General features: G+C 39.3%; 2 protein-coding genes and 1 long non-coding RNA gene across 6 annotated transcripts in view; 1 reads left to right on the forward strand and 2 right to left on the reverse strand.

Moving 5' to 3' along the window:
• Positions 1-4,130: 4,130 nt before the first annotated feature.
• On the reverse strand, positions 4,131-4,718 carry LOC127413518 (uncharacterized). The gene is made up of 2 exons (XR_007892604.1): positions 4,603-4,718; positions 4,131-4,444 (listed from the first exon to the last, which is right to left on the reverse strand). It is a non-coding gene; the product is annotated as an uncharacterized LOC127413518 (long non-coding RNA).
• Positions 4,430-23,497, forward strand: LOC127413513 (galactosylgalactosylxylosylprotein 3-beta-glucuronosyltransferase 2-like). The gene is made up of 4 exons (XM_051650715.1): positions 4,430-5,501; positions 11,140-11,284; positions 15,980-16,128; positions 22,638-23,497. Exons 1-4 carry the CDS (start codon positions 4,947-4,949, stop codon positions 22,722-22,724), a joined length of 936 nt encoding a protein of 311 aa, XP_051506675.1. The 5' UTR covers positions 4,430-4,946; the 3' UTR covers positions 22,725-23,497.
• Positions 23,498-23,500: 3 nt separating this feature from the next.
• Positions 23,501-25,381, reverse strand: part of LOC127413507 (stromal membrane-associated protein 1-like) — a 153,757-nt gene continuing 151,876 nt past the window's right edge. For all 4 annotated transcript variants that reach the window (XM_051650703.1, XM_051650702.1, XM_051650701.1 and 1 more), the window contains one exon: positions 23,501-24,545. In XM_051650703.1, coding sequence (XP_051506663.1) covers positions 24,411-24,545 — 135 coding nt within the window. In that variant the 3' untranslated portion in view covers positions 23,501-24,410. The remainder of the gene's footprint in view (positions 24,546-25,381) is intronic.

Genomic DNA, 25,381 nt, shown 5'->3' on the forward strand with positions numbered 1-25,381 from the left:
CCTTTGAGAAAATAATCAGGTCATACAGTACCAGCTGTGCCTCTATTGAAATTAAATGGTAATGTGCTATCAATCTAAAAGAGTGCACTTGATTTTCTGACATAAAATAGCTCTTAAAAAAAGAAAAATGTGGAAAATGGTCCAAAAACAATGTTTTTTTTTTTATAAATTATAAATTTATCCTTTAATTAAATTTATATTATTTAATTACTAAAAGTGAGATAATAATTTTCATGCATCTTGCCCTTTCCATAAAACATTGTCATATTCATTTTTGTCTGAAAAGAACAAATACAAATGATAATTTTGTTACTTTTGCAGAAGTGCAGTTGTAGTATGGTAAACTTTTCCAAATAAATGCAATAATATAATTGATGCGCTACTTGTCAAAATATCTGTAAAAGTATCTTTAAAAGGTAAAGTTGATCAGTAAACAACAACATCCAATTAATTTATTAAGATGCAGCATAAAAAAACAATTATGATGTCGTAGAAAGATACCAAAATGTGTTTAATAGAGCAATTTGTGGAGCACTTCACAACAGACCAAATCAAATGTCATGTGCCTTAAAAACAGCATATTACTGGTTACTTTAAATACTGCCCTTATACAGTATTCCCAACAATGCATTATGTTGCATTTTTTTTTTTTACTGAAAGGTGAGAAACTAAACTGTTGCCATGTGGTTACACCGTACTGTAAAGGGATACATACAAAATAGCCATTTAAGATACAGTACACTATAGTATGAAGATCAAGGCCAGAATCTGTGCAACTCAATCCAGCATTCAAAAGATTGCATACTACATTTGAGATTAGAGAACATTCTCATTTAATATCTCCATCTCAGCAGACTAATATAATTTCCCAAAGGATTAATTAAGGACCTAAATTACCTTTTACTGCATGTGTGCCCCACAGACTGAAGACAAAGTGCATTGTTTCAACACAAAGCTGCAATGACGGAGGTCTCACTGGCTGTGTATCTTTACTTCACTGAGCTGCTGTTCTAGTGCCAGGGGACAATTAACATGCTGTGCGTGCTACTAAACACAACCGAGCTTAGTATCTCTGAAGATCCGCCAGCTAATTGCTTAAGTCAGCCACAGTGTGAGAGAGCCTTTTGGTTTCACAGGTGCTAATAATACATGATTATCAGGGAGCTCATACCTTTGATGTAGGGTTGGATAGAGTGTCATCATCTATCAATGTAGTTGTGATATGTGGCTGGTGAAATGCCCCATTACTGCTTTGGGTCTATTTACTTGTGACTGAGCTCTCAGAGACTTCTTTTGTTATGTAAATCAATCCCACAGCAGATATTCAGTCAGATTCAAGGTTATTACAGCACATATTCATCCTGTTGCTGTGTTCGAATTCAGGTGTGTTTATTCAGTGGTTAAAGGGGACAGTTCACCCAAAAATGAAAATTCTGCCATCATTTACTCACCCTCATGTGGTTCCAAACCTGTTAGCCTCAGTCACCATTTACTTTCGTTGTATGGAAAAAGATGCTAGGTAAGTGAATGGTGGATGTGGATAACATTCTGCCTAACATCTCCTTTTGTGTTTAATGGAGGAAAGAAAGTCACAGGGGGTTGGAATCACATTATAGGGTGAGTAAATGATGACAGAAGTTTGATTTTTGGGTGAGCTATCCCTTTAAAGGAGCAAAGTTTTTCCTCTGCTCACATGGTTGTTTAAAATGCAGGTATCTTTAAAGAATATTGGAGGTTGCTTGAATATACAATTTAAAGAGATGCTAATTATCAAAAGTAAAAAATGAGGTTGATCGTATGCATTGATACTCCAGTGAAGTGTTTTCTCAAGAATGCACCTTGAGTGTCGTTGGAATGGAAGATATTGTAAAGTTAATTCTGTCATTCAGAGATCTGGCATCCCTGGCATATAGAATTTAACCAGTACTGCAGTTTACACTAAAAGCCTGTGCTCTTTCTGAGCTAACTGGGCTGATCTTAAAAGCTTGTGAGAAACAAAACAATTGGGAAACATTGAACTATGTAAGGCAATTTTGCTGTAATGATGGCAGAATTGGCAACAGATTTCTTTTAACTGCAGAGTACAATTGATTCCATTGAGTTATGCTGAGAAAATGTATTGGCTCAAGCAAAATTCACACAATAATGGAAAGTAATGAAATGTCATTTCTATGCAAATTGTGTTGACAAATGCATTCTCTATTTCCTTTTTATTGTGTGCATCTAAATTGCTTTGCCTCACTCTTATTGAATTGAGACCTAAATTATCGTTTAATCTAGTTACACTGTGATCTATTTTCATGGGACATTGCTTTAATTAGTTGTTATTGCATTCTGTAGGCTCTAACAGCAAGCATGAGTATTGAAAGGATATGTCTCCATCAATAAACAGCTTTCCTTTTCCTTCACCCCCTCCCTGAAAGCTATTAAACAGTCCAGTCCATGCTCTCCTGCATAGCGTCATCAGCGTGAAAAAAGATGGGGGATTACTAGATTAGAATGAGAGAAAAAAAAGCATGTGTTTTACCACCATTCTCCTCCTTTAAGTGAGTAAAAGAGTTTCTGTACAAGCATAAATCCTCATTATTCCATCACATCTCATTTTCTTACTTCTCACAAATCTAAAAGACACTTGATCCATAGAACAGTTCACCTTGGATCAATTCCATTAAAGACATTTAGCTTGTTTCTCTAACAAACAGGTCATAACTTCATAGTTCTTCTCTTTCATTCCAGAATCCAGATGCAAAGAAATGCACTATAGCCACTAAGTCTTTTGCAACAAAAGATTTGCCACAATAAGATAGCAGTCTGTGACAGTTGCCTCTAGTTTCTGGGATTGACATTGTCTGTGCTGACAGGGGGTGGCATGTCAAGGAAGGGAGGACAAGGTTGGATGTCACAATACATAGCTGTCACCGTTCTGAGAATGGAGACGCAAAACAGTCAAATAGACAAGCCAGCACTGAAATGAACATCGCAAGCCTGCAGGCAATGTGTCAGCCATTTTGATTACAATGTCGATTGTTCAAACTACTAAATTGCCATGTTGGTCTTTACAGTAATCCATCAAGATATTTTGGATAAAAATGAAAATTCTGTCATGATTTACATACCCTAAAGTTGTTCCAAACCCCTATGACTTACTTTCTTCCATGTAACACAAGAAAATGTTGGGCAGAACGTTAGCCTCAGTCACCATTTATTTTCATTGTATGAAAAAAAAAAAGATTAAATGGAGTGAATAAAGGGAGAAATGCATATATGTCTGGAACAACAGGAGAGTGAGTAGGTGATGAAAAATTTCCACTTTCACTTTCAGATGAGAAAGTGAAACTAAACAGGCACTACATGTGACTTTTAGATGTTAAAGTGAAAGTGTAGATTTAGAGTAAAAAAGGACTTAATTTTGATCTGTTTCTCAGCAACATCTATTATATCGCTTCTGAAGACAAGGAATTAACCACTGGAGTCTTATGGATTACTTTTATGTTTCCTTTATGTGATATTTGGAGCTACAAAGGTCTGATCACCATTCACTTCCATTGTATGGACCTACAGAGCTGAGATATTCTTCTAAAAATCTTAATTTGTGTTCAGCAGAAGAAAGAAAGACATACACATCTGGGATGGCATGAGGGTGAGTAAACGATGTGAGAATTTTCATTTTTGGGTGAACTAGCTTTAATAGAAATACAATTGTTCATTTTTTCATGTTAGTTCTTAGTGCATTAAATAATGTTAACAAATGCAATTTTGGATTAAAAAATTTTTTTGGTAGCCTATATGTTAAAATGAACATGAACCAAGATTAATAAATGATGCAAAAGTATTTTTTATTGTTAGTTCATATTAACTAATGTTCACAAATGAACCTTATTGTAACCCCTTATGCTTTAGTTAGTGTGATTTCTTTCAAAGTACAGGCCTATAGATGTTCAGAAATGTCAGCTCTGGTTTATGATGTTCATGTTCTAAGATTCACACCTTTTTAAATATCCAGTATTGTTTTACTGCATTACCCCTGATGTATCTATAATGTAATCCTTTTCCTTAAAAAAACGAAAATTATATTTAATAATGGTGATAACCTGAAATTCACAAATTATTATTATTAGGCTATCCAATAATTTCTTTTTTTTTTTTTTTTTGCATTTGATGAATGTCAGCTGAACAGTTTACACATAGTCTTTTTAGAACCCAAGTCATCTGAAACAGTAGTGTTTGATAAGACAATGTGGTCTTTATCATAGTAAATTCCACATGTCGTGTAGTAAATGTTGGCCATAATGACAATGAACAACTGCAAAATCAGATACTCCTCGACTCTTTACGTACAGGTCGTTCCTCTCTCCCTCTCTGCTTGCCAGTGCGCAAGTGACGAGGGTGAAATCTCAGTCTGTAGTCTCAGCGTCTTGCTCATTTCAGCGGACCACAGCAGCGTCTGTCGGACCATCAGCTCAGTTACATCATTCAGAATCAGCCTTTTGATTATTAATAAAAACGACAACTACGCCTAATATATGTTTTATTGACTCCAAGCTATGCGTGAAACGAAAACAATGACCTGTTGTTATATTTACCACTGCTTTCTGCGCTTACCGTTAGAAGTCTCCGGAGCATCATCTCAGGGAGCCGACTCTTCACTCGCGCAGGACGGGACGCGATCGCGAGAACGCCGTTAGGATTCATTCACAGGAATGGGAAGTTTAAATGCCAAGTGAGGACTGCGTACCCTGGCTTAAAAACGCAGTTTAAAAGGAAGTTAAATAAAGCTAAACGCGTTTGAAATGAATAATCTGTAATATTACAATAATCGACCCTCCAGCGCAAATGTGTAACAACGGATAAATCGCGGCAGTCTCTGAATGTCTTCTATTAAATCAACCCCTTCTGAGGTGGACTATTAATTCTACAAATTAAGCAGCGCTGTTTCCTTGGGCACAATGAAATCCATCTTCTACAGTCGCTTTTTCATTCTTCTCCCGTGGATTTTGATAGTGATCATCGTGATCGACATCGACACGAAAAGATCGTCTGTTCGGAACACGGCGAGCTTCTATTTCTCTCGGATGGGAACTGTCCAGCAGCGGCAGCAGGACGTCAGGGCGACTCGGAGCAGCAGCGGGTTCGGGAGTAACGGCACATCTCTCCCTGTCATTTACGCCATCACTCCCACTTACAGCAGAGCGGTGCAGAAAGCAGAACTCACGCGCCTGGCCAACACGTTCCGCCAGGTTCCGCAGTTTCACTGGATCGTGGTGGAGGACTCGAACTCGCATACGGAGCTGGTTTCGCGGTTTCTCGCCCGGTCCGGGCTGCGATGCACCCATCTGAACGTGTTCACCCCGCGCAGGTTCAAGCGCACGGGGATGCCCCGCGCGACCGAGCAGAGGAACGCAGCGCTCGGCTGGCTGAGAGGACACCGCACCTCCAAAGATAAAGGAGTAGTGTTTTTCGCGGATGATGATAACACTTACAGCCTTGAGTTATTTGAAGAGGTAAATGCGACTTACTGAGACAAAAATACTCCGATTAGAGATGTAGGAAGGCTAGAAATGATTTTTTTTTAACAATTTACAGTGTCCATGCCCTATTTATTACTGTACATTTGCAATAGCCAAAACAGTAACTCAGTAACTCAGTATAGCTACTGCTCTCATAACCACATAGTAACAAACCTAAAGTGTGATCAAAAAAGCTGGATGAATCATATTTGGAATAGATGGCATGCACACAATAGTTGCTTAGTATTTATTTATGTTAAGTGTGAGCATACTACACATTCATATAACCTCTAATCTTACAGAAACCAAGGACATTGTATTGTATTTCTCTCAACAAACTGGGGACTACAGCATCTATGACACCTGAGAATAGTGGAGCAATTGTGTCAGTTCTTTGGTTGCTGTTGTTATTATTAGTTATGAATGAGAAGTGTGGGGGATTTTATAGGTTTATACATCGCAGAGTGGGAGGGTTGGTGTTGTACGGACAAAACTCAGTGTCATTACTGTGTTTGCCCTGTAAACCTTTTCAGGTGATTCTCTTTCTTGAAACCAGGTGCAGACATTTGTCCCTGTGGATATTCATATGTTGTGTTTAATCATGCCATCTATTCCTAATGAGGCTCTAAATGCGCAGTTGTTCATGCACCGAAATGAAGGCGACAACCCAGTACACTGCGTAGCCAAGCAGAGTGAATTAACCCACTTTAAGGCAGTGGAAGTCAAAGAGAAACAACAGAGTGACCTGACAGCCAGGAAATTAGAATTTGTACCTGTAAACGGTTGTCTGAGGATGATGGACGAAACAGATAACATGGTGGTGTGATGTGAGGAGAGATACCTCAAAATAGTTATTTGAGAAGGGTTGAGTTTTTTTGGATTGCACTCAGACATGGCATTCATTTCAAAAGGTGTACACACTTTTTCAGGAATCATTCTTCAGTTATCTTTGGATGTTGGCCTGGGTAAATCATTTGGGATTATAGTCAATGGAATTAAAAAATAGTTCACCCAAAAATGAAAAACCTGTCATTATTTCCATGTCGGTATAGATCCATATGCTGTGATTTTTCAGTGGAACATTAAACATTTTTGAAGAATCTTCATAAAGCTTTTTTCCATAGAGACAACAGCTGTAAAGCTCCAAAAAATATAAGCACCATGACATTTTTCCATACGAATATTCTGCATCTTCTAAAAACCTTATGATAGGGTTTTGTATAAAGAACAGACTGAAAATTATAATCTTCCTTTGCAGAAGCTCTGAAATCTCATTCACAATTCCATTTAGATTAAAAAAAAAAAAAAAAAAAAAATTGCCTTTTGAAGCATCACGGTACGTTTGAAGTCACTGGCACCAAAATGGTATTGGTTCTTGTGTATTTTGCACTGTTTTTTAATATGAGAGATGGAGAATGAGATTTGAAGGCTGCATTGGAGGAGAAGATTTTCCATGAATAATGACATAATTTTGCTGTGTTCCTAACACAAATCTATTGTGTGGCTTCAGAAGAACCTGAATATAGCACATTTGGACTTCTTCAATTATTCTTTAACTATGTTTTTTGGTCATTTTTGGAACTTGATAGCCATGATCACTATGAACTGTCAATGTATGGAAAAGATTATTCAAAAATGCTCCTTTTTTGTTCCACAGATAAAAATAGATGTTTTTCCTCTATTGGGCAGAATGTGTTGGACCTTGCCGACCGTTCCATTCTGGGCTTGTTAACATGGTTACAGTTTCTTTTTCCATTGTGCTGTTGCGAAATCAGGATTAGAATGGACTGACTAGGCAAATGACGTCATCATCGTGAGTTGCCACTCCACTAAAACCGTTCCACTGTCCTGAGTACAGCTTGCTAATTATACCGAGAATGAAGAGTCGGAAATGGTTTGTCATTGTACCGTACCAAATCGTGCTGAAGTGGAAATGCTAATGGAAATGTCACTCACCATGTTCAGGCCTGATGGTGGAAAAGCACTTAAGAGCGTATGGTTTGGAACAACATGGGGGTGAAAAAATAATGCCACAATTTTCATTTTGAGATGAACTCTTCCTTTGTCTGATGTCCAAACTCTGAATACATCTTTCCTTTACTGTATATGCTGACTGGTTGCATAAAAAGGGCACAAGGTAACCCACGTTAGTGGTTTGAGGTGTATAGATCCCATTCAGCAACTCCTGATTTCTTTCAGTTTCCTGCTCTGCATTATAACAAAATTATTTTCTCCCATTGGCTGTTGTCCAATTCCTGCACCTATAGTTCATTGTCTCATTTATCATCAATTATTCTCTTCTTTTACCTCTGCTTTTCTCCAGCTGAATCCATGCTTCAATGCTTGCTTTGTGCGTCCTTCCCTCCCTCTACTTCTTTTTCTCTCCCTCTCTCCATTTCTTCAGAACACAGCTGGACATTTAGATGAACACATGGAACAGCCCCTGAGGGGGTGAGGGTTGTGTCAGTGCGCTTATGACCATTGCACTGCTGAACACAAACACATTATACAGCTCTACGATGAAAGCTCTATGGTCACTTACAACTTACAACAACCAGTGTTTGATAAAGAGAAATATTAATGACACAGGAAAACCTTAAGCAAAACATTCTCATTTATTCATTAAGAAGACTTTATTATTCCAAAGAAAATTTCCAATGAATCTCAAGCAGTTCATCCTACTAAAACAGTAACTTTAAAGCAGCTTTCCAAAGTTGCATAGAAGAGCAAAAGTGAAACTGTAGAAAACCTTTTTTATATAGTAAGCATTAATGGTCATGTATCAAGTACTCTTGTAATAGATGTGTCTTCAGCTGCTTTGATGAAGATCATTCCACCAAGAAGAGACAGTGGATGTGAAAGTTCTGGACAGCAATTTGCTCCTTATTGTGATACCATGAGGTGCAACTCCCTCAAAGGCCACCGATGTCGGAAGAAATTGAGTGACTTTCAAAAATTAATGTAGGTAGGAGGGTGCAGATCTTCTTGTTGTGTGGCTTTTCATGCAAGTATCAATGCCTTGAACTTGATCTGATCAGCCACTGGCAGCCAGTGGAGAAAGACAAGATGTCTGATGTGGGCCCTCAAGGGTTCATTGAAGATCAGTTGCAGTGGAAATTTACGTGAATTTGGCAACATTTTTGCAAAATCACATTACGTGGGTCATTACAGGTGTCACTGTGGTTTCGAGGTGAAATGTCCACTGTGTGTCACTACAACCGAGTTAAATGTTCTGCCAACAGATGAGGTTTTTTTAAGGTTAATGCGGTTTCAAGTTTTAAATCAACAAAACCTAACTCCCTACCCTAAACCTAAACCTAAATGCTAATGTCATGACAGCATTCCTTTACATTGCAAGTGCAATGCTCTCAGTTGAGTTGCCACACAATTTGATTGCACTTGAATAATATTGGTTATGTAATGCAAGTGTTAAAATATTTCACCTAAGCAATACGCTACAGTGGGTGTCTTAAAATAGCATTGTGTGAGGAACAAGGTGAAAAGTACGTGTTTATGATATTCTGCCATTTTAATCGGTGTAAAATTTGTGTGAAAGGGAATACAAGTCATTTTTGTTTTACCACCTCAAATGTTTATTTAACCAGGAAACTGATGCTATACATACGACGAGCCATGAAAAAATAATTTTGCAATTTAGGTATAGTAACGTGATTCTATGAGACCAGATTGCCTCAAAAGTGCTAGATGCTCAGCCATCTTCCTTCTCTCATTGTTTCCTGCACCTGAAGTGAGAGTTGTGCCTTAAGCGAATGATAGCCATGTGCTGAAGGCATATGCTTGAGGAGAAGTGTAGGCATAATAATGAAAAAGAAAGGTTTGTGTTAAGTGCCTCGTGCACAGCGGGCTCATATAAGTATACTCGCAAGGCTTTACACGAATAAGATAACAAGGGCTGATGCTTCTGCATCAATGTTAAGAATATTGGTTTTGAGGACTTTAAGTAGGCTGAATATAGGTAAAGTGGGACACTGACACCTAATCATATTTCATAATGTGTATATTATTCCACTACAATAAATCAGCATTAAGTTGACTAAACTAGTCCTAAACTAGTATGAAATGACAGTGTTGTAGCCATTTAGATTAGATTTTATAATGGCAAATTATCAAAAAGTGTCCCACTTTACCTGTATTTACCCTACTTTTAAACCAAAATTACATCAGGACTGCCTGACACTACACATGCAATTACAAAATGGTGCAACGCAATACTACAACATCCTGTGAACAGGATCTAATTTGTTCAACAGCAACAAAGTATGCACTCACTTACAGGCCTGCACGCTACTGCAGACTGCAGGAAAATCACTTCTCCTGTAGTTTTTATGGGTGCTGAACTCACATCACAAAAAAAAAAAAAAAAACTAATTCTGTATTTAAGCATATATTGATGGCAAGCACCATTCGAAACTATAATGTGATATGGCAGTTATGTTTTCAGTAACTTGTCTCTCTCCGCAAGTATATTCCCTCACTAGATCCAATTTTGTTGTTGTGTTGTTTGAGTTCTCTATGGAACTGTCTGACAGCGTGTTGAGTTTTGATTTCGAAGGTGATTTTGCCTCTCTAAAGATGCTGAGCGCACACCTCTAATACAAATGTATTTCTCTGCGCTGTGTTGTCAAAGTAGGGCCAGATTTTCTCATCCCCTGTCCCTGCAGGAAAATGTGCGGGTCACAAAAACTGCCAAATACAGATGCCTTTTCACAGCCACCCTTAGCTTGAGAGCTCAATTCAAAGGGCAGTGAATATGGCATTGCGTTTGATGGCTGTGCATGTTGCCTTTGTTATCATCTCGAACGCAAAAGGACGATTGGCATCTGCAGATGACATCCTCTGCAATAGAGAATTATTTGCCTTTGAGCTGTGTTACATTTTAAGAGCACCATTATGGAGATAGAGCCTTTGAAAAGTCCGCTGGAGAAGAGGAGGCAGCTAGGCATTAGAAACATACAGCTGAAGGGGCAGTTTTAGCTTCAAAGCTTGTCCAATGCTCAGGGTCACCAGCCACAGACACATCACCCTGCTGCATACAGCACTCACATAAATAGTACAACCATTAAATATTCAAAGGCAACTCTGACCATTTGTTGGAGAAATTACTCAGTGGTTCTTGTTTCCACAGAGACAAATAGCTTTTATTCCCTGTCAAGGTATGGAGATACTTTCAGCAGTAGGATGTTTAAATTTCTTCAAGAAAGATGCTTTCTTGTCAAAAATGACAGTTTCTGTGTTGATGGGTGGTTCAATCAGATATGATAGTGTTTATTATACTGATGAGAAATGTGTGCTGTCTCCATCAGATTGCAAGTGGATGGATTTATGTTGAACATGAGCAAGTGGTGTGTGATTTTACTACACTAGCTCCTAAAAATAGTTGAGAAATATCACTCAAGCACTCTCAGAATGGACTTTAACTATACAATAGTTGCACAATAGTTAGTTAACTAACTATTGTATAATAACGGAGAAAATATTAGGTATCAAAATAAAGAATCACTATGAGTGGCAGAAAACTCTGTTAGCCCACAAAAAGCAAGTTTGTGTAGTTTTTTTTTTCTTTTTTCAATGCAGACCTTGATGACACTTGTCTTTGTGGCTTGCTGTTCAGATGCGGTCAACCAGGAGAGTGTCAGTGTGGCCAGTAGGACTTGTTGGAGGCCGGAGGTACGAGCGTCCCCTGGTGGAGAAGGGCAAAGTGGTCGGTTGGTACACAGGCTGGAGGGCAGACAGACCATTTGCAATTGACATGGCAGGTAAGACACCTTTAAGATCTCTCTATTTTCTGATTTAAGTACACGCAACATACATTTTTGCCCATTCATCATATCAAAGTACCCAAAACACCACTATATGATGATTTGTTTGCTGATTATTATAAAAAGAAAGACTGACAATGGTGTATAAAAATCCTTATGATCCAATAGTTTTAATCTAATCAGGAAAAACAATGTGACATGTTTGAATAAAAGACAACTAGACAACAAAATCCTTTGCATTTCTGCAAGTTCATAAAGGGGAGATTCAGTGCACTGTCATACTCTTCATTTTCTTGCTGTGTTTATTAATAGCAGGTTTAGTATTACAGATTAAGCACAAACAAGTGTGTGATTTATTATTGCTTGAAAATCTCTTGTCTAACACCTGCCATTTACATTATATTTATTCATTTTGCAGATGCTTTTATCCAAAGCCATTTACAGTGCATTCAAGGTGTGCATTTTTTGCATAATGTGTGTTTTCCAGGAATCAAACCCATGACCTTGGCATTGCAAGCACAATGGTCTACTAGTTTTGCTACAGGAACCAATACCAGTTCAAATTTTCCATCAACTGACCCGATGAAAGACATTTGTAGAGTTCTGACCCATTACATCACCGCCATTACTGTGAATGTTTTAAAAGCATTTGAGAGTACAAAACAACATTAGCTGGAGCATTAGGTCTTCAGGTTTCACCACAAGAACTCTCAATTGTATCTAATATTATTGAACTACTATTATTGAACTACCACCACTCATAGCTCTGTCCATCTTTTCTTGAGTCTGGAGGAATGTTCTGCCCACATGATACCATATCACCAGTGAGAGCAGCAGCTTGACTGCTCAGATGGGACTTTGCAGTTTGGTCATGTTGATACTGTACAGAATGTTCCTCACTGAAGTCACATTTCAAAAGCCATAAAGTATGTAAAACTGGCTTCAGGAAGTTTGGGGAAGCAGTTTCGAAAGAGAGGCCATGCAAACATTCTCTAAGGCAGTGGTTCCCTAACAGGGGACCAAGGCCCACTAGAGGGCCTCAGCAAACTTAAAAATGGGCCGCAAGATTACCTAAAATGAAATAAAAAGGTTATATTAAAATATTCAAACTTAATTCAAATGCTTTAACCGCTAAACATGAAGATGTAGGCCTAAACCATATAAACTAATAGTTCCTGAAACGTTTAAAATCATGAAAATAATCACAATTAAGTGATTTAATCTACTGACACTCCCAGTTTCAGGGGGACGGAGAACTTCAAATATTGTCTAGGTCAACAGGGGGTCTTGGAGTCAAAAATTTTGAGAACCATTGGAGAACCACTGCTCTAAGGGGCCGTTCAGTCCGAACGCGTTATTGCGCAAAAAAAAAAAAAAAAAAAACTAAATGCAGTGCAATGAACTGAACAAAGCGCAGGTGTCTTGAGATGGGTTTTTAGCAATTGACATTCTTTTTTACTTGATACAGCATATCAAAAACTTTGTGCCCCTACGTGAGATGCCGAAAAAACAGAGATGTGGCGCAATGGTCAAAGATGTCCATCTAGTGCATGTTTACACAGAAAAATATTTGAAAAACAGCATGGTCAAATGCAAAAAAACATGTTTGTTGTGAATGGCCCCTAAGAAGGAAAAAGAAATACTGTGAAACACCAGAGAATTCTACTAACTAGATCAAATTCTGTCAGAGTGTGTTATGAAAGGATGGTGGCTTTGGAGAGCAAGCAAGTGAACCGTACTTGCAGAGAAGGGAAGGACTCAGGTCACTGATCATTCATAGGTGGCAGGGTGCTAACACGAAAATAATGGTGCTGTTCTGAATGAAAGGATAACACTCAGGCAAACATAAACCCAGTAATTATAGGCAGAAGTGATGTGACAGGGTACCAGCCGCACTATGCTTCCAATAACTGGCAAAAACTACCGTTGCTTAAGCTTAATACTGCAATTTTCCAGTGCATTTTTAGCAAACGTGAGCTCTCAGGCAGTGCATTAAAAAGGGTGGGGTAAGAAGATGCTGACAGGTCGAAAACATTCTAATGTAGAGAGGCAGAACTCGTATGCTGCTCAAGGGAATGAAGAGAACGTCAAAGATCAAGCTACAGAGTATGACTGCATAGTTGAAGCAATCCCTAATTCCCCAGACCCCAGCGCTGCCTCTGGATGTTATGCTCTTCATGAAACTCTAATAACAAGAGTTAGTGTCATCTCTTTCAAATCTATCCTCTGTATTCCTTTCTGCAAGGCCGTATTCCTCCAGTCCTCCTCTTCTATAGCCTGCATTCTTACCCGTTTACTCACCCATAATATTATCATCAGAGAAAATGTACTCATTGTCAAGCCTTACCTGACAATGTGTACATCTACCTTCACACACACTTCACAAAATGTGTATGCTTCCTCATATCTCTGTTGTAGACTAAACGCCCGGCTCTATGAGTTGTTTAAGGTTAATAAATCCGCCCACTCTACCACAATTCTCCCTGAACAAAAGGAGAGAACAATGAGGTTATTTAGTATTCCTGCAGTACGGCTTCCAAGAGCAAGCACTATAGCAGAGAAAAGGTCCTGAGCTGCCTCTCTTTGCTTTCAAGCACTGCTATTACCTGAAGAGGAGCTCAAGTGCTTGTCTTAACATGGAACCCTTTTTAACACACAATAGCTGCGTTTTGCGCATTAGGCGAAGAGGGGGGTGAAAAGACTATGCATGAGAATAAAAGGTAGCAAAAAGCTGCATCTGTGGTGTACACAGTGATTAAGGTGTACGTGAGTCACACTAACCTTTGCACACTTTGGGTCATGAGTGCCTGGAGTTGGCGTCACAAACAGGATGTGAATTTTGCATGTAGCCGTGGGCTTGCAACGTGGTTTATGCCTTTGACTCAACAGCGCATCCTCAGTAGATGGTCCCTGCAGCACTGTTGGTGTAACAACAAAAACATGTCCGGCTCCTGAGCAGTATCAAAGCCATGTTACAGGCACTCGGAACATGGGTTCTTCCATAATTTCCCCAATACTCTTACGGTGGCATCAAAAGGCAACACAGTCATTAAAAAAGAAGAAGAAGAAAAAATAGATCAAAAGGAGAAAGTTGGCTGGCCATCAACTAAACCTTGACAGTATGTATGTCGATCTGAGGGAGAGAAACCTTGTAACTTAGTTAGCTGAGATCAGACACAGTTAGCTAGAGATCAGACGTACATGAATTGCTATCGTGAATTCGCCTCTGCGGATTGAGGGAAGCCCAGGCGGTTTTAGCAGGAACTCTGGCGTCCTAGAAAACAGCCTGTGTGCAGGATAAAAAGCCCACAACAGAGGGTGATATTCCCTACAGAAAAATTTGAAAAGTCCTTCTGCTCTTTTGTGGCTGCGATGGTGTCATCAAGAGAAAAGAAAAGATGGTATAAAACTTGCCTTGACCCATATGCAGCAGTGGGACGATACAACCTGCTCCCATGAGGAAATGCATACAGTCAGCTGAGAGCTGCAGGGCTCCATTTGTGTATAGTTAAGACATAGTGAATGAGAGCATGTATTTGGACAGTTACTCATCCGCTGTAGTTTGTAGTTCCTGTAGCTCAGCTGGCATCCCACGGTGTTCGCAATGCCAAGGACATGGTTCAATTGCCAGTGAATGCATGAACTGATAAACAATATACTCAAAATGCACCGTTAGTCGCTTTGGATAAAAGTCTCTGCCAACCGCATACATATTGTATATGATTATGAATTGTGAGTTTTATTGTTATAAATTGTAAATGTAAATGAATAACAGTGTTTCCCAATCCTGGTCCTGAAGTACCCACAACACAATACATTTTTCATGCTCCTTGACCTGGATGGCACTTTTTCATATTTCCAGGTTTGGAATGTTAAAGTAAACAATTGTGGGGTAAATTTCCATAGTGGTGACAGTGTTCCCACTCTCTTTAAAGCACAATTTTCCATTACATTTTTTGTGCCCAATGGGTGTAATATTTAAGCTAAAACACATAACCACTGGACATATCAAATAAAGGAAACATTCAAAATGTGCAATGTTGGGGTACTCCAGGGCAAGGATTAGGAAACTCTGATATATGACACTTTCAAACAAACAGCCTTTTCAGGATAAATCAATTAAAAAATTGTTTTTCCATTTAGTGATGTGTCAACAGGACTAATTGGAAAATACAGATAAATCAGCTCTGGCAATTTTCCAGAATGAGAATTTGTAACATTACCGGAGAAGATACATTTTGATGCTATGTTTGAACAAAGCTGTAACATTTACAATATGAGCACGTGGTTAGGTCACGTACAACACGCTGATGAAAGAAGTCTGCAATGGGCAAATTACAAAATTATTACAGAGATGTTTAACAACTTTGAGTCCGAGCAGATGAAGAAATTTGTTGATATCTTACAGGAGCAGTAAGTGATTCTGTTACTTACGATAAAATATCTACATAGTATACATAGTATATTTTTCTGGCAAATGACCTCACAGAGTATAATGGCATTTTGTTGCTGATGTGTGAATGGTAGCAAAACTGATAAAAGATGGGAAGCCATTGCATGTGTGAATAGCAGATGTGGTGGTACATTTACCAGTTAAGGCAGTCCTGCAATTTTGCTGCAATTTATCGGGTTTCATGTGTGAAAGTGGCTAGAGAGAAAAGTTTTTAAATTTTCTCTCTTATCATTTGGCAGGCTTTGCGGTGAACCTGCAAGTGATCCTGTCAAACCCACGTGCCCTCTTCAAGAGGAGAGGAGCCAAACCAGGTATGCAGGAGTCTGATTTCCTCAAGCAGATCACAAAGGTGGAGGAACTGGAGCCAAAAGCCCACAACTGTACCCAGGTCAGTAAAACAGTTTGCAGTCATCATCAGCATGGAATATAAGATACATTGAAACATTCTTGCAGCAAGTATTTGCAGTTTTTGATGTTCATTTACTCCAGTGGTGCTCTGTCTTGCTCTTGGAGATCTACCTTCCTGCTGAGTTTAGATCCATTTATAACCCAACAGCCCCCAGCCAGATAATCAAGGTTTTGACAAGTGTGTTAGGGTAGGGTTTGCACTAAAATTAGCAGAAAAGTAGATCTCTACTACATCATCATAATAGCTCCTTGATTTTTGGCCTGAGATATTAGTTAGGGCACCAAGGCTCAACTCCACCTTTTGGCGCAGCTTTGAAAATATGGCTTCTTGTACTCCGGTCTGTTCTTGTGACTATAGTGCAATATTGCATACAGGGATAGAACTGGCAAAGCGCGCTTGAAATTGAAAAACTATGCACTTGACCAGGTCTGATTAAAAAAGCTCCTTCATTCATCTGTGGCCCATTATCTCATGCACTGGCGTCTTGTTGAACTCAAACCTCTTCAGTCTGCTCACCTTATGTGTCAAAATGCTCCCTTCTCCCTGTACTGCACGTCACAGCTATTGCCATCATCATTATCACCCAATTACCCTAATGGTAGCTGCTCTGGGTTATTAATAGTGACTATTAGCAGGGCTGACAATTCCACTAATCACTAACACCAGCAAGAGCAGTATATGATTCTAATGAAGCATCATTTTGCATCAATGTGCGCACTGTACATGCACTTCAGAAAGTGCAGGGTCATTCCTGCAGTACAATTCCATGCCAGGTATAGATATCGCATCTCTTGGATGGCAGTAAATGTAATGGAAGGGGCACTGACAGTTACAGAGAAGTGTGAGTTGCTTCTTGCGCAAGTGGGAGTTTTATATACTGTACCTATTTTTATGGCTGTTGTCCAAATAAGCATTCACATATTGTATGTGGACACTATTATGGAAGTAAACAAAGGGAAGTGGAGATGGCTAGTGCCAGCAGTTATACTTTAGGTCTGTTCTTCCTTGTCATCATCAACAGATGGGTGTGAGAGGGCGTCTGGCCAAATGAAGCACTGCCAGAGACGTCTTTAGGAAAGGTCACATTTGTAGAAGCATTCTAGAGGCTCCCTAGCAGATGACAGTGACCAAGTCTGTGGGCAGGACAATATGGCCAACTCCCATCGTGCACTTGGAAATTAGGGGCAGTGATCCCGGGTTGGGAGTTCAGCTTATGTGGTTGTGTGTGTGTAATCAGAGTAAATGGATGTGACAAGGAGAGCAGGCACAGAGAGGGAGAAAGAAAGCCAGACAGAGAGAGGAGGAAACGATAAAGGACAAGTTAAGGGGGTGACTGAGGGGCAAAGACAATCTGATTGGTACAGAGATTGCAAACATGCATATAGACAGGGTGAGATTCACAGGCTTATTTACAGAAGCCAGTGCGATGACACTCCTATTTATTAATGTCAGTCTAAATCTTGCTCCTACAGACCAGATTCTCCCAGACTGGTGTCAATGTGCCAACAGCCTTTGCACTGCCCACAACACAACTCCTCACATTATTCTTATCTCTCTCTAAGGGTACGTTTACACGACAACGATGTACTAAAATCTGAATGTTTTTCCTTTGCGTTTTTGAAATGTTTCGCGTACAGACGACAACGTTGTCAAAACGGTCCCCGTTCGCACAGATCCACGAAAACGACTAAAAACGCTGTATTATGCATGCCAGGCCAGTAGTTGGCGATGTCACTTTGTAAAGAAACACTACGAGCCTGTGCACATAAGCATTCTTCCACAGAGCGGTGAATACAAACAATGAAAATGGCAAAAGCATCGAACAATTTTGTCTGGACGGACAATGAGATTGCTTTATTACTACAATTACTTTACTGGAAAAGCGTCAATAAACTCAAAATCTTGAGCAGCACAAACACAGTCCTGTAGTCCGCCATTGTAGTTTTGAATGTCTCGCACGCTGTTTTTAAGTACTCGCGTGCATGCCTATAGACTGAACTCTCATATTTACCATCACTTCGTCTCCTGTCTTCTGTATTCCCCCTGCTGACTCTTGGTCTGGTAGGAGAGGAAGTTAACATAACAAGCTGTTGATGTTGACCGGTTTTGGATATCAGACAGAACTCTGATAAATGGATATCTTTTGACGGAGAAAGAGGTGTTGTGTACACTGGATCTAACATGCATTTTCACTGCCTCATGTTTTCATATTCTAAGCATATCATTGAATACTGTACATGGCATCACATCACTGTCTATAGGCTATATACATAAGCGGTGGGTGAATGAATTGCAGGGTAAAGGTACATCAAATAAAATTAAGTAAATAAATAATATTTAAAATACAAATGCATTTTAACCATCTGATTCCATACATTCATTTCAAAATTTTCAAATTGCAGGTTATGCCTACTGTACAATGTTTACCCTTCATACAAAACACTCCAAATGGATAAACTGTTGATTATTGTTATTTGCACCGACACCAGTATTCATATTGATAATTATACATCTCAAATTGATGCCTATCAATCCATCATTCTTTATATAACACGTAACACGCGTGTGCATGATGTCGTCGTTTTCACATATTCGCGTTTTTGTATGTTTACACGGAGAAGATAACAGCATCATTTTCAAAAACTTGCACTTTGGAACCCGTTTTCAAAAGTTTGCGTTTTCAGGCCCCAAAACGCCGTTGTCGTGTAAACGAACAGCCAAAATGCATAAAAAGTTTTCCGTTTTTAGCTGTCGTGTAAATGGCCCCTAGATTCAACAGAAACCCTCAAATAGGAAGGCTATGACAGAATATACCAATGTTCTTCACATTTTCTGCACTGATTTTGGAAGGAAAATTCTGCTGGATTGAAATTTGGTGAAATGTGTGGTTAAATGGAGCCGAGAGTAGTTCACTCTTATTGGCAGCTGAATGCATTATGAAATGAACTAAAACATTAATAAACATGCAAGGGGTGGGGATGTGTAGAACTTTGTATATGACATTTGCCCAAATTCTGCAGAAATCTGCAGAGCTTTCTGTGGTGTTCTGCTGGTGCAGATTGCATACAAGATAAACAAAGTACACCTAGAAACAATATTATTGGAAGTCCAATCTTAAATTGACTCCTTTAGTCAAACTTTAGAACTTTCAATATTTTAGAGCCTTAAACTGTCATTGAAATGACTTGGCTCAAACCATTGTACCCTGTCTATCCAAATCATCTGTCTATCAGAGAAGTAACGAGAGAGAGAGAGAGAGAGAGAGAGAGAGAGAGAGAGAGAGAGAGAGAGAGAGAGAGAGAGAGAGAGAGAGAGAGAGAGAGAGAGAGGACTGCTGACTTCCATTACTAATTATGATGAAATGAATCTGCCCTCAATTTACATACGTATAACGTCTAATATTCTCATGGATACATAGCTACAGAGTGCTCTAAGATTAGTCCAATTTTTTACATTTTTATAACCTTTTCTTGGAATCCATTTACAATTATCAGAGTCTATAGGGGATTGCTGCTTTTACACCTCTTCACTGGCTTCTAATATCATTGCGTATAACCTTAGCACACCAATTTGTTGCTGTTACATTGTCAACATTGGAAGCAAAGGCACATGAGTCTAATTCCTCATATATTATATATTTGCTTTCCTCTTATAAAAAATACAGCGTTGAGTCTGAAACCAGACCAATGCTGCAGGGGGCGCCAGGAACAATTGCAGCAAACATGCCCAGTGTAAAAACCACCTAAGAACTTGAGTAAAAACTTTTAGCCCAGCAGTTAAAACTGTTTAGCTCAAACTGTCAGTTGATCCCTGTGCTGAGAACAAGTGCAAGAGCTTGTTCTGTGCAGCTCACAGGGCCCTGGCACTCATAATATCTATCAAGGGAACGCTGGGATCAGTAGAAAGCCAAGCATAGCATTAGACACCTACACAAGATGTCAAGGAACTCTCTCTATACTCTCTTATTTTAGTGTCTACAGCGCCTCTACATGCTCTATTACAGTTTCTACCAGCGTCTCTAATATACGCTCTATTACAGTATCTCCCAGTGCATCTACACGCTCTATTACACCAGAGCCACTACACACTCTATTACAGTATCTACCAGCGCTTCTACATTCTATTACAGAATTTACCTGCATCTCTCTACACTCCATAACAGAATATGTCAGATCCTCTATACTCCCCATTACAGTATACACCAGCGCCTCTAAACTCTCCATTACAGTATATACCAGCACCTCTATATTCTCCATTACAGTATATAACAGCGCCTCTATACGCTTCATTACAGTATCTAGCGCCTCTATGCTCTGTTAGTATTTACCAGTGTCTCTACACTCAGTGACCCCTTTATTAGGTACATCTGTACACCTAATTATTCATGCGATTATCTAATCAGCCAATCGTAATGCAAAAAAATCAAAATAATGTTTATATCAACCACCAGAATGGGGAAAAAATTTGATCTCAGTGATTTCAATCGTGGCATGATTTTTGGTGCCAGATGGGCTAGTTTGAGTATTTCTGTAACTGCTGATCTCCTGGGATTTTCATGCACAACAGTCTCCAGAGTTTACTCAGAATGGTGCCAAAAACTAAAAAAAAAAAAAACATCCTTTCTGGGATGGAAATGCCTTGTTGATGACAGAGGTCAACGGAGAATGGCTGGTTCGAGCTGACAGAAAGGCTACAGTAACTCAGATAACCCCTCTGTACAATTATAATGAGCATAATAGCATCTCAGAATGCACAACATGTCAAACCTTAAGGCGAATGGGTTAGAACAGTAAAAGACCTCATCAGTTTCCACCTCTGTCAGCCAAGAACAGAAAGCTGAAGGTGCCGTGGGCCTACTATCTCTGTGCCTCAGTAGAAGTCGAGATTCATCAGACCAGGCTATACAGTCTTTAACTGTCAAGTTTTGGCGAGCCTGTGCCCACTGCAGCCTCAGCTTTCTGTTCTTGGCTGACAGAAGTGGAACCCGACAAGGTCTTCTGCTGTTGTAGCTCATCCACCTCAAGGTTCGACGTGTTGTGCATTCTGAGTTGCTATTCTGCTCACTACAATGGTACAGAGGGGTTATCTGAGTAACCGAAGCCTTTCTGTCAGCTCAAACCAGTCTGGCCATTCTCAGTTGATCTCTCTCATCAACAAGGCGTTTCCGTCTCCAAAACTGCCGATTACTGGATGTTTTTTGTTTTGGCACCATTCTGAGTAAACTCTAGAGACTGTTGTGCGTGAAAATCCCAGGAGATCAGCAGTTACAAAAATACTCAAACCAGCCCATCTGGCACCAAAAATCATGCCACGGTTGAGATCACTAAGATCACGTTTTCCCCATTTTGATGGTTGATGTGAACATTAACTGAAGCTCCTGACCTGCATCTGCATGAGTTTAATCATTGCACTGCTGCCACACGATTGACTGATTAATCACATGAATAAGTAGGTGTACAGGTGAACCTAAAAAAGTGGTCACTGAGTGTAACGTATACTCTCCATTACAGTATCGACCAGCGCATCTATAATCTCTATTACTGTATCTACTAGTGCTACTATACTCTATATTACGGTATCTAACATTGAGATGCTTGTTGTTGTAGGGCTGTGTAGGCACTGTCACTCAACTGCCGCATGCTATGGGTTACTTCTGGGTTGCCACTTCACAATGCACCTATTGTTTTTTTTTTTTTTAATCTCTAATGGTTCTGCTAAATAGCCAATTTCCAGTGCCATGTGTTTGGGAACTGACGCGTCACACCTGGGTGCGGCCATTTAACCACATTTGTTCACTGCATTGGCTCAGCCTGATATAATTAAGACGTTTAATAGGCCAAGGAGTCTATGAGAAATCGCATTCCAGCATCCTTCAAGCACCATCAAATTACTAACTACTAATTACATCTTCTACAGTGTAATTAGATTACTGTACAAATTCCTCTGTCTGAAAAGTAATTGCATTACTTATTACATTCTTAAACCCTTATCAACCTCAACCAGATGCAAAATACAAGGGTAGACATGAAACTGATCTTTTAATTCTTTCAAATAAATCATATAAAATCAAATTACTCATGAACTGGCCAAAGAATTTAGGGGGGCAGCGTTACATTAGAAAACTATTTAGTTCGATTTTAAATTCACTTTTGTTTTATATAGAATTGTTCTAATATATACAGTATTTAACAGTTACATCAGAAGTAACTAATTAAATTACTGAAAAATTAAGAGTAATCCCTTACTTTTTTCAATGAAAAAATAATTTCATTACAGTAATTAATTACTTAGTAATGCATTACACCCAACACTGGAGAGAACAAACTAAGATGGTCCTTATTTTCCCTGTTCTTTTGTTTGTTTGTATGTGCTTTGCATGTTTTGTTTTCAGCAAACCTTTCCTCCAGATCCCAAAATTCTGAAATAATTGATGGCAATTTGTTTTGCATCCTTTTGCATGCTCTCAGGTTTTCAATTGTTTCTTTCAGGTTCTGGTGTGGCACACCCGCACTGAGAAGGTAAACCTGGGCAATGAACCAAAGCGGCAACGTGATTCTGTTTTTATTGAGGTCTAGTGGATGAAACTGTCCTAGGAGTTTTAAACCTGCCAATGTTACATTGGATGGATCAGAGGACTGCAATCAATGGCACTTGCCAAAATGATTGCCACCTTTGAGCTTTTGGATACTTGTTCTGGAGAGAAGACATGTTCCTAAAGTAATCAAATGCTCTGGAGTTGCATTTGGACCAAACTGTCCTGGGAACATGTTCCTCGATTCTGCACTGACATGCACTACAACTGCTGGTGCTTTTCACTGTAGCAACACACTGGATTACCTGTAATGTGGTGGAAACACAATGGTTAAGGGGTTTACAAATGGCAACTGTGTGTAAAAACTTTATCCTATTCCTATTCCTCACTCCACTTGTAGACTCTGGATGGCTCTTCAGAGAATCAGATCAATGTCTGTATGCCTGTGAACCAGAGGAAAGAATGCTTGAATAATGTACAGAGAGGTCTCAACTACTGATGGGTGTTGGTGAAGAACCTGCCCATGGAACACAAATAGTCCACAAAGAATGTGCACAAATGAACGTGGATGAAAGACTTTTAAGGTGCATTGAAAATTCCCTGGAAGTACAGACTAAGCTGTTTGAAGCTGCAAAGTCAAAACCAGTTTTTGTTTCACAGCACATGGGACACCATTACAGGGACAGAACCTTTGGATTACAACTGTCTTTATTCCAAACGACCCTCTTTAAAAGCAAAAAAAAAAAATAAAATAAAAAAAGACAAAGAAAAGATAACTTTACAATAAATGCATCTTTAGACAAAATGATCACACAATAGTTCATGGCTATTCACTCTTTAATGCACGGAAATTACATTTTTCTTTCTCTGTACTAGGCACCAGAAAATGTAAACACGTTATAGAAATAAACCTGGATGACGAGGTGTAGATGTTTATATTATTGCACAGAAGAGAGACCCTGTCTGAGAGGATAGAACCTCTGCTACAGCGGCGGGACTGACGTGCTTGGCTGCACGCTTTTGTTCGGTCCTTACTCTCCAAAACTCGCCAACAAGTTTCACTCACATTAATCCCCCCCTCTTTCTGCAAGCCGTTACATTCGCAGCTGTACAGTCTTCCAGGTTTATTTGTCTTTTACTCACTGTGCTTCTCTGTAATGCACACATTAAAACATCACAGTAAAGATGGAGCTACATGGATGTGGTGGGGTGAGAGGCTGGAGAGAAGGGACGACAGGTTTCTCAATCTCATGATTACATACATTACATGGGTCTATACGATATTTGCTACAGATTTCTGGGATATGGGGCTTCTATACACAGAAGTTTAGTAAAGGGATGGGGTAAAGTCACAAATATGATAGCCATACCTCTGTCATTTAAATACTATTATTCACTATTGATTTGGTAAAGATATATTAGAAGCCTGTATAATTGGTCCAGCAGCTTTCATCGCTGATATGTGTTTTGAACCCCCCAAAAAATCTATATATAGAAGAAGAAAAAACATTGCAAATAAGATGGACAAAGCTGCCAGTCTCTTAAACTCCATGCTCTTGCTTGCTTGATCAATACACAGCGTAAATTGAGTTGATGCTCTCCAGAGTAGTAATGGTTGGAAAGAGATGGGAGAAAAAAACCGTACATGAATAAAACTCTGGGTGCGGTTGATGGTGGAGGGGAGATGGAAGGATGTGGTGCCCCTTGTCCTCCACCTTTCCTCGTTCGTTTACTTCCAGAGCTGGGTGCTGAGAGTTTGACCGGAGGGTGGTGCCACCCAGCCACCCATGGGGGCACCAGGTGGGCCGAATGCCATTGGAGCACCAGAACCATTCAGGCTCATTCCAGAAATCTGTTGGTTAATCTGAAAAAGATGAGAAGAGTTAGTGAGAGAAGAATGAAACCTCTACAGACATGAGTATCAAATCATTGTATTAAAAGATATTAACTAATCAGTAAACTATTCTTATCGTATTTTGGGTGATCTATCCCTTTAAAGGAGAGTGTTTGCAGTAGTGGAAATCGCAAGTCATATTTTTACACAGTGACTGCTCATGTGCAATGTGCGATTATGTGTAGATGGCCTTTCCCTCTAACTTTCTTTTTTCCTTTTTTTTTTGAAGGATACCAAGCTGTCCTCTGATCTTTAAACTCACTCAACCCTTTTATTACTCTTAGTCCAGCATTCTCTCTTTCATTTTCTTTACCCATGCTTGACTTTTGTCTTGACTCTCACCACTATTCTTCCTGAGAGCAGAGCAGCATGGAGGAGCGGGTCCTAGGGGGTCTGCTGGTGGTGGTTCAGCCAATCAACAGGGTCCGACTGATTTATACAGCTGCCTCTACAGCTTACAGCCAGAAGAGAGCGAAAATCTCTAATGGTTTCAGCAAGGAAGCCACCTATTTTTCAATCATAAGATGAATTCTGGCAATTCTGTGCAATCTTTATCCAGATATAAGAGGGGAAATACAGGGAAAACAGGATTTAAAAAAAAAATTTTTAAATATGGGTTTTATTTATACCAACATACTCCATTGTTCATAATGCAATTCACCTAGACCATTTATGAAAACTAAGCTGCACTGGATCATTTAGGAATCATCATGGTTACAGTATATCACAATCATAAGTGCACAAACATACAGTATAACCACCCATGTGTACATATGAACATCTATTCAGTAACTAAGCAACTTAGC

The sequence above is a fragment of the Myxocyprinus asiaticus genome, chromosome 23, assembly GCF_019703515.2.
Source record: "Myxocyprinus asiaticus isolate MX2 ecotype Aquarium Trade chromosome 23, UBuf_Myxa_2, whole genome shotgun sequence".
In the NCBI taxonomy this organism is placed as follows: domain Eukaryota; kingdom Metazoa; phylum Chordata; class Actinopteri; order Cypriniformes; family Catostomidae; genus Myxocyprinus; species Myxocyprinus asiaticus.

Bases quoted from the DNA above. Each gene is read 5' to 3' on its own strand.
- LOC127413513 (XM_051650715.1), top strand. From the start codon at position 4,947: ATGAAATCCATCTTCTACAGTCGCTTTTTCATTCTTCTCCCGTGGATT. The intron at 5,502-11,139 runs GTAAATGCGACT...CTTGCTGTTCAG, and splicing joins GCCTTGAGTTATTTGAAGAG to ATGCGGTCAACCAGGAGAGT. The intron at 16,129-22,637 runs GTCAGTAAAACA...TGTTTCTTTCAG, and splicing joins AAGCCCACAACTGTACCCAG to GTTCTGGTGTGGCACACCCG.